Source organism: Strongylocentrotus purpuratus, unplaced genomic scaffold, assembly GCF_000002235.5.
Source record: "Strongylocentrotus purpuratus isolate Spur 01 unplaced genomic scaffold, Spur_5.0 spur5_contig_861, whole genome shotgun sequence".
NCBI classification, from domain to species: domain Eukaryota; kingdom Metazoa; phylum Echinodermata; class Echinoidea; order Camarodonta; family Strongylocentrotidae; genus Strongylocentrotus; species Strongylocentrotus purpuratus.
The window spans coordinates 3,859,133-3,870,740 of record NW_022145570.1 but is presented as its reverse complement, the minus strand read 5'-3'; the positions used below and the strand labels follow the sequence as shown (position 1 = coordinate 3,870,740).

Here is an 11,608-nt window from a genome sequence, read left to right as displayed (position 1 = left end):
CCTGGATCCGCCACTGCCAGGAAGTCTAGTTACCCAGACAACGATGCAGAAAAAAAGTGTGTCTTCATTCCGCCAAGACCCTGGAGTAGGCATCTGTTTCGACGCAACTTGGATTGTTACGGTGTACGGGTAAATTTCGTCTGCATCAAAAAGTCTGATTAATTTTCCTTCCTTGTCTGACTTGGCAAAAATATTTCCTCATTACAACTCATGAGTCATGGCCTCGTTCTCTCTCCGTTTCTCTCTCTCTCTCTCTCTCTCTCTCCCTCTGTTCTTCCCGCACGCACACTGATACATCCCACTTTCACTCCTTCACAAACACACATACACACACACACACACACATACATATTCTCCCCTATCCCTCTCCCCTCCTATCTATCTATAATAAATTATAGGCTACTAAGTTGTCTTAGAAACTCTTTAGTGTTTTTACAGGCTCGTAATACAATCTTCCATTTCATTATTATCATGAGATATTTTAGATAGGTGAAGAATGAACAAAATAAATAGGCTTTTCGATCGCTCTCCTTTTTTTCCTCTGAAATGAGTTGAATAGATATGACTTTCACAATAAACACCGATAATTTAGTTTCTAACAAAAAATCCTTAAGGGGGATAAGGAGATATGAAGAAGAAAAATTAGAATTCCATTCAAATGTTGTTTTGAAAGTTGAATTAATATTGGGTAAAACTTCATTACATTTCCAATACATTAAACAAGCATAACTTGATGTACATTGAAATATATCTGCATTCGAAAATAGCCCCAAGTGAGATTTCCTTAAACGTAGTACATACGGATACCTATGGATTTTGCCATGAATCATATATTTATCAATTCCGATCTAAAATATCTGTTTCAGGAGGGGTATTTCCTAAAGATTGGGAGTTTGGATATTATTTTGTTGCAGCTGGTAAATATCTTATTGCTAGCACATAGTTGTCAACATGACTGTATAGAGATGACAGTTGGTATGTTTGTATTTATGATCGCATTGTTAATAAACGTTGCCTTCAATATTTGTGTCTCTATGAATAGATTCATTCAATTTGGGGCTGTGTTATATGAACCACATTTGTTTTTTGGTTTTTATATTTCACGAAATAAACTAGGGAGGTATGAGGAGTTCACAATATTCCATAATAGAGATTGTAATACAAAAGAGTTGTCGTTTTAATTTTGTGAATATATTCAAACAAAATTACGTTTTTAATGTAGACATGATACTATCAAGGTATAGGTATTATATATTTCTCAACATGATTGTATTATAATATCTTGTTGTTTTGATCTTTACAAATACCCTATACATTATCTACCTCTTTTTAGAAATCTAGCCATCTGATTGGTCGAAATTATAGTCTTGATTTTAGCCATTCCCGTAAAGAAATGAACAATGCCAGTAACAATTAATAGTTCTTGAGTGAGATTCCCTAAAGATTCCGGGTACCGGGAAAATAGTAACATTTTGATGAGATCCCAATTGGTTTACGTGTTAATACTTACTTTGTGCGAGCGCGGATACCATGCAGTGCTTTTTTCTGCGATTCCTAAATGATTGTAACATTCAGTCATCATTCCAGCGAAGATTAACAGACAGTGTCTCAGATTTTCTGTGATGTTTTACCCAATCCTGACTCAAGAAAAGGATAAGGTAAAAATTCTTGGTAGATTTTTGTGTCAATTCGGTATATAAAAGACATTATCGACTGCTTTAATATTTGAGGTCTAGCTGACGTCCCCTTGAGCCTATATAACAGCCAGGCCTCTCATAGCAGTCGATATAGCTACACTCTAAGAAAAAAGAGTGCAACAAAGGGTGCAAAATAAGAGTTTGCACCCTTCCCACAAAAATGAACCCTATCGACCAAAAAAGGGTGCAAAATAAAAGTTTGCATATTGCATGTATAATCATGATTACTTAACATGACTGTGTTCACATAAAAATACATTTATCATGATTTGTTAAGCATTACATTCACGTTTTAGCAATAGATATATTGATTATATGATTACTAACCAAGAAACAACAGGCATGTTTAATATGCATTTGTGTACTAGCATATTTCACAAGCATTCCTCGAGTATGGGTCCCGGTTATGGATGCAGGAGTGCACCTTTTAAAGGATGCAAGTGCTGCTATTCCATCGGTTTGCACCCCTTATGGAGCAGGATTGAACCATAAAGGTACTAAAATATCCCCTAAAAGGTTCAATCTGGCACCCTTTTAAAGGGTGCAGGATTGCACCTTTAAACAGGGTGCAGGATTTAACCCCTAAAGGTGCTGCCAGTGTTGCATCGTTTTGCACCCCTATAGGTGCATACTTGCACCATTTTTTCTTAGTGTGTATATTAAGATATATAGGAATAAAAAATGACAGAGAGAGATGAGGTAATTGACATATATTTGGCAAGAGATTGATAGACTTTTATTTGAAATCCAACTTTAACTTTTGGTTGCAGTAAAGAAATAATGATAATAGATGAAAAGAATGGAGAGATTTATGTGGTTCAAAGAGTTTATCGTCATTTATATAAACGAGTAATAGTTCAGGTTACACCAACAATAGAAGAAAACTTGTAAAAACATCAGAAAATAATATTTCCTTAAAAATAGGGACATACTCTTGCTCCAAGATCAACAGGAACATCCGGACACGGAGATACCAATTTCCTTGAGTCATTGATTCATTTTTCATAATACAGAATAATGTTAAAGGTATTCAGCGCCATTAACCATCAGCTGTAAATGTATATATAACGCATCGGCACTGTAAGAAATTGTGATACATGTAACTTCAAAAGCTTTGATCACGGACTACACAAACAACAACAACAACATGATACTTTTATAAATGTAATGCTTTCTGGGAGAAATATCAATTATTTAGACATATTTGTGGCTTACACCTAGTAAATGAGATCGATTGATCGATCTGTATTGAAAAACAAGTCGGGAGAGCTTGGGTATTTGTTTCCAGTTCATCGTGACTGTGCCATGGACCAGTGATGGCTGGTCCAAACAAATTTTCTGACTTGTTTGTCAATACAGATCGATCAATCGATCAATCGATCTTATTTACTGGGTGTAAGCCACAAATATGTTTAAATAAACAGGATACTTACATGTAAAGCTCAAAATTAACTCAAAGCCTTTCAAAAACCAATCTTTTGAAATGCCAATAGCCTTTCAAAACAAGTGTTGAAATGTTAAAACATGACAATGACACTATTCCATGATCATAAACCGATCTCTATATACATTATAAGAGGGTAGTGAAATTTCCCATGAAGCGGTTTTTATTTTAATCTTATTCATGACTTGTTTCTTCATGGTTAGTCTGTTTACGTCTGGATTATGCCTTTAAGGTACCTTATTCATTTCTGGTCATTGTTCTTAGAAGGTATTTTGGGAAAGAAAGTTTATCAAGGAAACTTCATGAATATAAAAGCAGGCGATATGTCTATTTAATCATTTAGTCTATTTGGGCTGTCACAACACTCTAAATTATGATGAATCGTTCTTGGTACCTCGTCTGTCTTGTATGTGTAAGTCTGATGCTCGTGGTGCATCATGCCTCTTCTCAAGGTAAGTCTTTCATAACTATATTATACAGCTAGTATACTTGTCATGGTTATTAGATCACAGTGCTATTTAATTCATCGTTTATTAATATCTACTTGTTATCTTCAATATCTAACCTCGTGGAGGTGTGATGACCAAGTGGTAAAGCAGCGGCCTCGTAACCGGGAAGTTCAAGGTTCAAAGTCACTGAGCAAGTTCCCTTTGGTAAGGTTTGGAATGCTCATTAGCAAGTCCCATCGGTTCATATTGCGTCTTATTTTTTCAAACGCAAGCGAGCCCAGATTCGCCGACCTCTGAAACAGAAAAAATGCATATATATTTGACAATACCTTATATGTTTTAATGAAAATTTATTTGTACAATGATATTATCATTTTGTATGTGGTGTGAAATGTTCGTGAGCTTGAAAGCCAAAATAAGGGAAATATGCGGAGGTGAATTTTGGACGAATATTGCTCCTCTCTTCGAGAAGGGCCTCGATGGCCGTTACGAATTCAAAAGATTTTTATGACATGCTTGTTAGCAGTCAGGTAGAAATACACCATCAAACAATCATCGGAATTAATCGGAATATCTTGTAATTGTAATTGTGGAGTCCCAACAATGATAAATATTAGGTCCTCGTCTTTTATTTATTGTATGTTAATGATATTACCAATGCACCACCCTATTTATCGTTTACACTTTTTGCTGACGGCACGGACATTTTTTACTCTCACGAGAATGTGGATGCCTTTATTCGAATACTTAATTTAGAATTACCAAAGGTATCTAACTGGTTTAAAAGTAATAAACTATCTCTCAATATTAATAAACGAGCCTCATACACTTTAAACCCCAAATTGTGCATATAATACTGTAATTAATGATAAACCCTTAGAACCTAAGAAATGTACATAAAAATTAGGTATTCTTATTGATGAAAATCTTATCTGGAATTTACACATACGACATTAAATTACATGTAGTTTTAGGAATAATGGTATACTTTATGAGACAAATCATTTCATTTTAAAACTTGGTGTGGGTTTCAAGGGCAAAGACAAAAATAAACCCTATTTATTCATTGCAAAAGAAGAAATGGCGCTTGGAATATGTGCTGGTCCTTGTGTTACCTGATTCATCTAAGAATTGTTTTAATATTATCTCATTCTTACCCTACTCGAAATTCATAAAACTTTCATTTGATAAATCCTAAATTATTGATCCTGCATAAATCAATTAGACATGGTCCAGATCTATGGAATGCACTCCCTGACCCAATAAAATCATGGAAAATCTTAAATTCATTTGAATTCAATAAGAAGAAAGCACTTCTGCGATAGTACATTGTTCGATCTTTTCTCAATGCTGAGTAAATATTTAATATTATTTCCAGATTTCTATAAACATCCATCATTATATGTTATAACTCCCGTATACTTTTATACTTTGTCTGTGTCAGAAATATATACATCAATATATTTAAATTTTCATCACCACTATCATTTACATCATTATTATCATCATCATCATAATCATTACCACCATTAGTTTTCGTTATTCTTTTAATCATCCACAACTTCCCAGGCTATTACGTTATCAAGCAAACGCTTATTATGGTTTCCCTTCTTCTTCTTCTACATATTTATTAATGAATAATACTTGAAAGTGTTTTATCAGTTTTGTTTAATTTAATTTCAACATTTTTATTATATTTATATTGTGTATACGTCTAAAATGTTTCGCAAAGTAGAAACTTGATATTGCTAAAGTGCATTTATTTACAGTGAACTTTCACAATTTCTTCTTGTTTTTCTTCCTTTTATTTTTTACATTTAAATGAATTAAACAAATTGTGGTAAAGTACTCCAATTATTGGAAAATTTAAACCATTTATATAGATTAGACAATTAAAACTTGCTCAGCTTATACAAATAAAACGTTGAACGTTGAAAACAACCCCTCCCTTTGATTACCATAATGTGACACTTCTCATGATTTCTATTCATTTCGATGCAGATTCCAATTCAGATTCTCTTTCAGAGAGCAGCTTTTCTTCAGGACTCCTTTCAACTTGTTATTATCTTGGAGTGCCGTATCTGCACTCCGAAGTGTGGGACGTTCACGAATGCATGACCTGCACATGTACAAACGGCACTATTAGTTGCGCTATTGAAACTTGTTCGAGTAGAAAATATGGGATTTTCTGCGTCGAACCCGTTAGACCGCCAGGAGACTGCTGCTATATCTGCCCGTACGGTAAGTCTCCTGATAGCCTCCCAAACCCACCCGCCCTCTTATAGGACCACACCTATGTGGGACTGGGTCACGAATTCCCTTCTTCAATACGTAAAACAAACCCCAATATTTAATGGATGCAGGATTTAATTTACTTAAATTTGCAAGATTTCCTGATTCCGGGACTCTTCAACTATTAATGTGTTACAAATTTGGGGTTTCCAAGTTGATCCGAGGGGGAGGGGGGGGTGGATGGGAACACGAACATATTGCTTTTCACCTTTGTGCTTTTATCTAGCTCCTTTTTCTACTTTGCTGTTTATATATCTGCTTATTTTTCTGCTATTTTCTCTTCTTTTCGTTGACCTCTTTTTTCAAGTTTACATCCTCTTTTTTCTCGAAGTGATGCGTATTAATAATATGTTGTATGTTCTCCAAATTTCTAACTTTCCCGTTGCACACGTGTCGTCATTTCAACTGCGTTATTACTGAGGTTAATCAAACTGGTGAAAGCAATTAGCCAAAGACCATTTATCAAATGCCATTGGCGTTCTGTCTATTTTGTCTGTCTAAAATTGCTTACCCCAACACCACGCAAATTGCGCAGTATTACGTCACTAATGACACCTCTTCTGCAACAGGCATATAAAACTGAATACTGTGACTCATTCTAATCAAACATGCCAAACTCAAATTTTTCAGCATCAAACGTTTATTCACCACCCCCCCCCCCCTCTTTTTTCGTATAATGATAATTATAAACTAGTCATCAAATCTATTTCTTAAATTCTGATTCATACCAGACGTGACCGTGCGTAAAGTCAAACCCACCATACAAAGTAACGTGACAACTAACGGTCACACAACACTGGTTCTTGCGGTAGACGTCATATTTAGATATACCAGTAGTACGACAGGAGTGATAGGCGAATCTCTCTGGCAGTTGTCTGCCTGGATTGCTCCTGTAAATCCTACTCACAGGTATGTGCTTGCGACATTCTTACAGAAACAGATAAAGAGTCATACAACCTGCGCCAAATTCTTTCTTTTTTTAAATTAATGTAATTTGCCTTTAATTGTCTATTAGCAACAACATACCTGTATACTATGCGTATAAAACTTTGCTATCATGTTCAAAATGATGTTTTAAATATATTATTGCAAAATTATGTCCTGAAGTATGTTAAATTTAAAATTGTATGTATTTTGCTTTTGTTCTTGAATTACTTGATAGACGTACGCTCACAATTAAACAGTTTCCGCACAACTGCTCACTATTATTTTTAATTTTATTATTATTATTATTCTTAAATATTCCCCTATATTTTATTATCTTTTAAATTGGCTCATCAACACTTTATTCATGAATTTGAAGTTCATTGTTTACCAATATCTTTTTATGTTATCCATTCTGTATTGTAAACATGGTATTTTAACTATTTGGACTACAATCGTGTATCATACTTTAACAAAAAGGGTTTCATGAGTAAAACCCGAATTGAATCGAGTTATAAGGACAGATATTCGGAAATGAAGGTGATTATTTGTTTAGTTAGTTTATTTATTGAATTCATTAATATCTTTATTGATTAAATCACTAGTTAACTCATCTATTTATTCATCTATTCATTTATATATTATAAATTAATTTATTTGTTTATTAATTAATTGTTGATAGCTTAAAGTCACTCGAGCCTGAGATGGGAAATGCGAAGTTTATCACTGTAACCCTCGCGGAAATCAAGACAATAGATGCATGCAACCATCTCATAGAACAGTAATACAAGTCAATATGTGAACTGTTCATTTTGCATTCACTTTGGTCACTATCAGTCACACAATAGGTTACACCGAGCAAGTTCTCAATGATGATCAAGCATCGCAGAGCTACATCGAAGGAGATCAATTCATCTTTCGGGACGTCGTGTATCCGTTCGTTGCTCCCACTTTTAACTGCGACGAGGCCAAGGTCTGTGTTGAGCTTAAACGCGGAAGAAATGCAGTAACAACACGTCCTTTCCGTTTTAGCAGTTACCCACAAAGCTCTACACCGTTGATTGGCTGCATTTCACTATGTGCTGGTAGGAAGTAGGTCAGAGGCCCGGGGTGAAGGGGAGACTGGCAGGGAATGGGGAGGTTACAAGGCTTAAAGGATGGGTTAAATAGTCGGACCTCACCATACTATTAATGTAAAAATTGTGTACAAGGGCATGAGCGGTTCTACATTATAATTTGGTGAGGAGGCTTAGGGTTCTTGCATTAAATTTCTACACTTTTTTCGGAAGAAATTCGAAATCCCGACAGATTGTGATGTCTACCAAACGATTTCGACACAATAATTCTATCGAATTTTATAGTAATTTTACGGAAGGATTTCTGTGTCATTTATTTCTTTTCAAAATAATTGTATTGAAAACGAAGCCACTCCACAAAATAGACCACTTCGTAGTTGTTACTACATGAGATGACTCCAAATTTCTATAGATCTTTTAGTAGTATTCCTTTCGTGCATTTTAGTATAATCACTGTCAAAGTCATAAATGTACATCATGAATATCTTATGTTTGCTGTATTGAGAATAATAATTCCAACAGTGTTCCATAGAAATTGTCATCGGTGCATAAACGTTTGATAAATACAGAACTTTAATCAATAGGTTTAACATTTTTGGTAAAAATGACATTCATATGCCAATGTGCAGATTATATCCCAAAACTGGCCTATATGCCAAGGACACTTTTTCAAGTCGTGATATACTCAATATAGTAAGAGTAAACATGTCAACAAGATGGGTTTAATCAAATTCGCATTTGGTCATTGCAATCGTTCATAAGAGCCAATGGTTGATTCATTGGGCACCGGGGACACGTGCCCCTCACCCTCCCCAAGTGAAGGGAGAAAAAAAAATAGAATAGTCATTGGCCGATAATATTTTGTTGGTGTGTGCTTGTAAGAGGCTTTTTGAACTTGTTTCATCACTTATATGATCATAATTGGGTTTCATATCGATATTACCATTAATAATACATATCCGTCTTGCGCATGCGTTGTATACGTCTGAAGAAGTGTAAAAACAAATACTAAAAGTAGTAGAAAATTTATTTCCTTTTTATCCCTCACAATTCTTTTAACAACTTTAAAAAAGAAGATAGTTGGTAGCTTATATTTAGCATTCGTCGTATGGATGTAGGATGTTTCTTTCCTTGGGACCTAGTGACGAGTAACTCCATTAAGTACTTGGAATTAATAATGAATGAACTTAAATACTCGGAATACAGTCGGCATATCTTATTTATTGCTATGTCGGGCAAACGTGGGGCAAGTTTTCAGGTTGTCAAGAACAACCTATGTTTGAAAGTATGCACAAAATGTGAATATAATAACTTGATAAAGGACTTCGCATCTTACGTCACGTTATCAAAAAAGGGAGATGCATGCCCATGTCGTGCTGAGAAACTTTGCATTTTGCTAAGTTTATACTTCTCTCATACACTTTGGTTGGAAATCTTATAGATTAGTAGGCAAGAATACAATAAATATCTTAAGTTATTTCCCAGGGATAGGTTTCCTTTAACCATTAAAGCTTCCTGCTTTAACGTAGTACCTGTGTTTATTTTTATTTAATTTCTTCATATTTCCAAAGACAGTTCTTTTCACTGTAAAAAGCCTGCTTTTATTTTCTGTTAATCGATTTTAAGGGACCTATATTTAAAAGTACAGTATAAGATGTTCAAATAGTGAATTTATTATATAATATTTCACGATATAAAACTACGAAGGTATGAGCAGTGCACAATATTCCTTAGGAGATATTGAAGTTTAAATGACTTGTTATATCAATCTTTTGAATACCTTTCAACAAATTATATTTGTATAGCAAAAATCATATCCTTGAGGTGTGTAGGTATTTTTGTAGTTTTATCTATACCAATAGCGCCTGTATTTTAACCAAGATAAATCTTTTTCATCAAAATTACGTTTTATATCAATGTAAAGCATTATGACATATCGGAATAAAATCACAGAGAGATGAGGTTAGTGACAGAGATTAAGAGTTTTTGTTTGACTCGTAGGGAGATGAGAACGATTAGTGAGCATAGGTGAGGGGAAAACATTGGTGATTAATAAAGTAGAAAGACTTAGGGAGTGAAAATGAAAGCAAATTGTGACCTGAGAGATTTTAGATCTTAGATTTCAGATTTTTATTTGGAATCCAACCTTAATTTTTAGTTGCGAAAAATAAATAATGATAATAGATGAAGAGAATTGGAAAGAGGATGGGGAGATGTTGTGGGTGAGAGAGTTCGTGAAAAAAGAGAAAAGAAACTGAAGAAAAGATCGAGGAAGAGTGGATGAGACATAACAAGAACGTCGAAGAGAAATTTCGTCATTTATGAACATCAATTTATGTAGAACATTGCAGGAATCATGAATATGTCATGTATGTCTACTTGTGAATTTAGACGTTAGCAACGACCCAGTAGTCAACTATGCAAGGAAACCCGTTTACTTCATAAACTTCACTGTCAGACATTATTGAGTGACTGACTGACTTCTTTTTTTTACTTTGGTAATAAACTACGTAAAATGAGCTGTATCAAGTACATGCAGCATTTATCTATATTAATAACCGAATTCTTGTAATGGCCAAAATCAAACTGATTGAATCTTTGCGCAGCACGAAACATATGACTTTTCCGTAGGAGAATCTGAAGATCAGACTATTTACATTAATAATACCAATCCCTTTGGTCGATTTGACAACAAATCGTCGTTATTTTTCCACCAAAAGACATTTCCAGCCCTTTCGTTTTAACGGAAATTCTAAATCAGTATTATCTTTCAAATGCCATTGGAATTTAACCTTTTCTTTTTTTAGGCCTGCAAATGGGACATAGTACCTTTGGTAAAGTAGAGAGAGAAGCAATAGGAGCAAAATATGACCTGCAAAATTTTAGATCTTAGATTTAGGATTTTTATTTAAAATCCAACATTAAGTTTTGGTTGCACCTAAGATCTAACTAATAGATGAAGAGAATTTGAAAAGAGATTCGAAGGATTTATTGGTGAGAGAGTTGGTGAAATAGAGGGAAGGAAAGAAGAAGTTGGAGGAAAATGGATGAGATATAAAAAGAACAATAAAGAGAATTTTCGTCATTTGTGTAAACGAGGAATAGTTCAGGTTAAACCAACAATAGAAGAAAACTTGTAAAAACATGAGAAAATCATTCTTCCTTAAGTATAGGAACATACACCTGCTCCAAAAACCACAAGAACATCCGGACAACGAAGTATCCATTTCAATAGCCTTCCGTGCCAAATTTCAAAACTTTCAAACAGGGCAATGACATTAGTACATAATCAGGAATCATTTTCTAAATCCTACATCATTGTATTCCCCTTTTCATTTTGTACAATACAATTTTACATGGTAAGAATAACAACAGGCTGTTTTGTTAAATGTCTTTCATAATTCAAGGTTAGCGCATTTGCTCAACTGTGACATGTTTTATAATGGTGTTTTCCACTTAGTTGATTGGTAAATGCTTGTAGTTACCGTGGTCACTGAGGCCTTGCACATCATTAATATCAGGCTTTAAAAAAACAAGTCATCACGTTTCGTTCTTACATTTATTCATTTATGCAAAACGGGGAAATGTACGCCGCTTCTTTGTACAAATGAAACATTGTTATAGCTGAAGCTAGATAGTCAGGGAGAGTTCCGAAAAATCCTTCAGTTAATGTAAAATATTCAAACTTTACCGTTAAACTGGGAAACGAATGAGACAATTGTGTTG

At 34.4% G+C, this 11,608-nt stretch overlaps 1 protein-coding gene across 1 annotated transcript; it reads left to right on the top strand.

Moving 5' to 3' along the window:
• The first annotated feature begins 3,495 nt into the window (after positions 1-3,495).
• LOC100890378 lies at positions 3,496-9,848 on the top strand. The gene is made up of 4 exons (XM_003723345.3): positions 3,496-3,593; positions 5,592-5,831; positions 6,614-6,791; positions 7,644-9,848. Exons 1-4 carry the CDS (start codon positions 3,515-3,517, stop codon positions 7,900-7,902), a joined length of 756 nt encoding a protein of 251 aa, XP_003723393.2. The 5' UTR covers positions 3,496-3,514; the 3' UTR covers positions 7,903-9,848.
• The last annotated feature ends 1,760 nt before the right edge of the window (positions 9,849-11,608 follow it).